The 3,848-nt window shown below is 57.0% G+C and overlaps 1 protein-coding gene across 1 annotated transcript; it reads left to right on the top strand.

Moving 5' to 3' along the window:
• Window positions 1–355: 355 nt before the first annotated feature.
• On the top strand, window positions 356–3,124 carry LOC121059496. The gene is made up of 2 exons (XM_040536390.1): window positions 356–418; window positions 864–3,124. Exons 1-2 carry the CDS (start codon window positions 367–369, stop codon window positions 1,469–1,471), a joined length of 660 nt encoding a protein of 219 aa, XP_040392324.1. The 5' UTR covers window positions 356–366; the 3' UTR covers window positions 1,472–3,124.
• Window positions 3,125–3,848: the final 724 nt, after the last annotated feature.

The following is a 3,848-nucleotide window of genomic DNA, read 5'->3' as shown; positions in this document are numbered from 1 at the left end:
CGCCGTCTGCTCACCCCTCCTGCTGGGGACGCTGCAGACGGGCAGCTGCTTTCTCCGCTCCTTCTCCTTCTCCCTCTCCCACTCCTTTCCCCTCCCCTCTCCTCTTCCGTGCCAAAGGAGCTACCTCAGCCTTTCCCCACACGCCTCCGCGTCCCGGGCTGGGCTGCAGGACGGGCAGAGCCCCGCTGGCAGCAGCCCAAGCCCTGCCCGCCCACAGGCGCCCAGCACTCGCAGCCCGGGCCAGCCCCCGAGCGGCCCCGGGGCGGAGCTGGCGGCGCCGGGCGGCGGCGGCGAGGAGGAGGCGGCGCGGGCGGAGCAGAGCCGGGGCTGGCGGGGGCAGCGCGGCGCGGGCGGCGGAGCGGCGGGATGCGGCAGGGCCGGGCCGCAGGGCTGGCGGGGCTGGCCGCGGTGCTCCTGGGTGCGCGGGGCTGCCGGCGGCGGGGACGGGACGGGGGCTGCGGGGGGCCGGGGCCGCCCTCGCTGCTGGCCCGCCGGCTTCTTACGGACCTCGCTCCCCTCTGTCCTCCCTCTGCAGCCATCCCGTCTGCCTCCAGCGAGCTCAGCCGGCCGTTCCCTCCCACCTTGCCTTGCTCCCTGCCTTCCTCGCCTCCTTTCGGCACACCCCCACTCATTCCTGCCTGCTTCCCTTCTCCTCCTGGCTCGGCTCGGACCCTCCTTCCAAACAGCCCTGCTCCGACCTGGTCCCCAAATAACCATTCCCAGAGAAATGTCTTTGTGTGCTTTCTTCTAAGAAAATGCTCCCATCAGCTGTCAACCGTTTTTGTCTCCCCTCTCCCCTTGCATGATATTTTGGTGGCAACAAAACTCTTTTCTGAGTTTTCTCCTCCTTTTCTTCTTGGCAGTGGCTGCAGGCAGAGCCCAGGTGCAGCAGGAGCCACGGGCGGAGACCAGGGATGGCACCGGCATCAACATCACCTGCTCACACCCCAACATCCAGTCTAGCGAAGTCATCCACTGGTACCGTCATCTCCCAGGCCGAGGCCCCGCATTCGTCGTGCTCGGTACTAAAGGCTCCAAAGCACTGACGGACCTGGCGGGGTGGCTCGTGGTGGCAGCAGAGCGCCGGTCCAGCGCCCTGTGGCTCGCCCAGCCCCGGCTTCGGGACGCGGCGGTGTATTACTGCGCCCTGAGAGCCACGGGGAGAGGAGCCGGGGCTGCGGCCGGGCAGGAACCGTGGCGGGCGGGGCCGGGCGTGTGTGGCGGGGGCGAGGCAGGGGCACAGCCCCCAGGGGGCGCTGCCGCTCTGCCCGCCGGGGCCGCCTTACCGCTCGCAGCCCCGGGCGGTCCCCCACCAGCCAAGCCCCAGCCTTGGCTCGGCCCCGCTGAGGCCCCTCAGTTCTCCCGGGTCAGACGCTGGGGGTCCGATGTGGGTCGGACCCAGCTGGGTGTGAGGGGGCAGGACGGCACACCCAGCAACGTTGATGTCGGGCAAGGGAAGGGGCACACCTGACTGCATGAGCTGTGTGTAGCACTAGAGAGACCTCCACACAGTCCTGCTCCCACTGCTTCTTTCAAGTCTCTACCACGTTGCAGAGAGGCCTGCAAATCAACAGGTGTGGAAATTCGGCACAGGGATCACAGTTCATCTTCAGGGCGCTCCCAGACATGCAGAGCTTCCTTCCCTCTCCTTCCACCCTTCCCTTCTCCCCTCTGTGCTCGCTCACCTTGCTGGAGAAAGTCCTCATCCTGACAGCCAGCTGTATGCTTGGAAGTCTCTTTCCTTGATACAGCTTCACGTCCTCTACCACCTTCCCGGTTCCTTGTCTGCACCTGCCTGCTCCACTGTGTCTGGCCAAAGAGCTCTCTCGGGTCACCCGAAAGCTCCGTCTCTCAGGGACGCCTGAAGGAACAATCCAGCAGGCCCTGCAGACTGCCACTGTCCCTGCCAAGCCTTCCAGGCTGTGTCAGGTTCCTGCCAACAGATGACCAAATAGACCTCAAGGAACCACTGACTGGAATATTTTGCTTCTTTGCCTCACGATCCCTGAGGCTCATCTTCCATACCAGAAGCCGCTTTTGCAGAAGCTCCTCTTCTGTGAATACAAAACACATTAACGCCACCACCACCAAACTGTTTGATGTCATTTACAGTGCACAGTGGCAACTTTAGTAGGCAGGTATACCGCTTGGAGTAACTTCAGTATCTCTTCTGCATGTTTAATTGATTTCCCTTGGGATGATAAGAGTCCGCTCTCCTTCCAAATTGCCCCATGTGCAAGCATCACACCAAAGGCCTATTTTGAATCTGTCCAAATGTTAATTTTTTTTCCTTTTGCCAGCTCAAGAGCTCTTATCAAGGGGATGATTTTTTGCTTCTTGGGCTGATGTTCCAGGGGAAAGAGGCTTTGCCTCGATTACCTTACTGAGTATTTTTACCGCATATCCTCTGAGGCGAACTCCCTGGCAAACGAAGCTGCTGCCGTTTATATACCAATCCTCTGCGTGTTCTAGGGGTGTATCCTTTAAGTCTGGTCAGCCGGAGTATACTGTTTCCAGGGTCTCGATGCAAAAGTAAATGGGTAATTTGGAAACTTAGTTACTGACGAAAGAGGCTGGGTTCCTAATATTAGTGCCCAGAAAATTTGGTGAACTAATAGTCCATTCTACACATTCCTTTTCTTCTTCAGTATCTATCAACAGGTCATCTACGTATTGCAACCGTGTTCCCTTCCCTGAAGGGGTTTTCCAAGCCTCAAGATCATGGGCTAGTTGTTTCCTGAATGTGTTGGGGCTATTCTTGAACCCCTGTAGTAACACAGTCCAAGTAAGCTGAGTTTTTTTGTCCTCTCCTGGGATTTTTGTATTCAAAGGCAAAGAGTTTCTGGCTTTCAGTTGCCACAGGCAGGCAGAAAAAAAACATCCTTTAAATCTAGTACCATGAACCAAACTTGACTGTTTTCTACTTTTGCAAAAGGTTATAGGGGTTGGCTACTACAGGGTATAAATCTTTTGTGATCCTATTGAAGGCCCTTAAGTCCTGGACTATACAATAGGTTCCATCTGCCTTTCTAACTGGGAGGATAAGAGTATTATATTCTGACCCACATTCTACTAACAGTCCATATTTAAGAAAGTTATTGATTATTAAACATCCTTTATCTTGTGCCCTGTCTCACTCCTGGGAGTCAATGCCAGAGCCAGGCATATCTGCTCACACCTGTCTATAACGGTGTGCCAGCATTGTCTCAGAAATGTATCACAGAGGGGACTGATTCCCATCCAGCCCATGTCAGGCTGGTTCTGTCTGCCAAGTGCTGTGCTGCGGGCAGGTGGGCCACATGGAGCACATGTTCCTGATGCATATGCCCATGTGTGCTGGCCATGGCCCCAAGGTGGGGCAAAGGAGGGGAGAAAGGTGGAGTAGAAGTGGTGGGTCGTCCCTGCACTTATTCCACACATCCCAACATCTGCCATCCATCTTCTGTCCCTGCCTGCTTCCCCCACACTGCAGTGCCCTGAGCAAGCCCGTTCCTAAGAGCCTGCAGGGTGCCTAGCCTTCACAGCCTCCCACAGACTCATAGCTTTTCCCGTGAGGACAGCAGAGGTTGTGCTCTCTGTTTGCAGGACCTATGGAGGTAGCTGCGCAGAGATGCCGCAAGGCAAGGGTAGATTGCCCCTTGTCTGCAAAAGCCAGGGATGTCTTCTTCAGCTCCAAGGGGCAGTGCCCAAGAGAGGACCCTCTGCAGTGTATCGCAAACTGCAATTCTTCTGGGAGTGGAGAAGGGGCTCCGTAAAAACTCATCTTATACCCACCAAGGGGAAAGACATTTTCCCTGGGCAGGTCAGGAAGGCATACATGGAGAAAAAAATGACATCTACAGTCAAGG

The sequence above is a fragment of the Cygnus olor genome, chromosome 25 (genome assembly GCF_009769625.2).
Source record: "Cygnus olor isolate bCygOlo1 chromosome 25, bCygOlo1.pri.v2, whole genome shotgun sequence".
Lineage (NCBI taxonomy): Eukaryota > Metazoa > Chordata > Aves > Anseriformes > Anatidae > Cygnus > Cygnus olor.
This window is presented reverse-complemented; position numbering and strand designations above follow the sequence as displayed.

Coding starts and splice junctions, on each gene's coding strand:
- LOC121059496 (XM_040536390.1), top strand. CDS start 367: ATGCGGCAGGGCCGGGCCGCAGGGCTGGCGGGGCTGGCCGCGGTGCTC. Junction 419..863: donor GCTGGCCGCGGTGCTCCTGG/GTGCGCGGGGCT, acceptor TCTTCTTGGCAG/TGGCTGCAGGCAGAGCCCAG.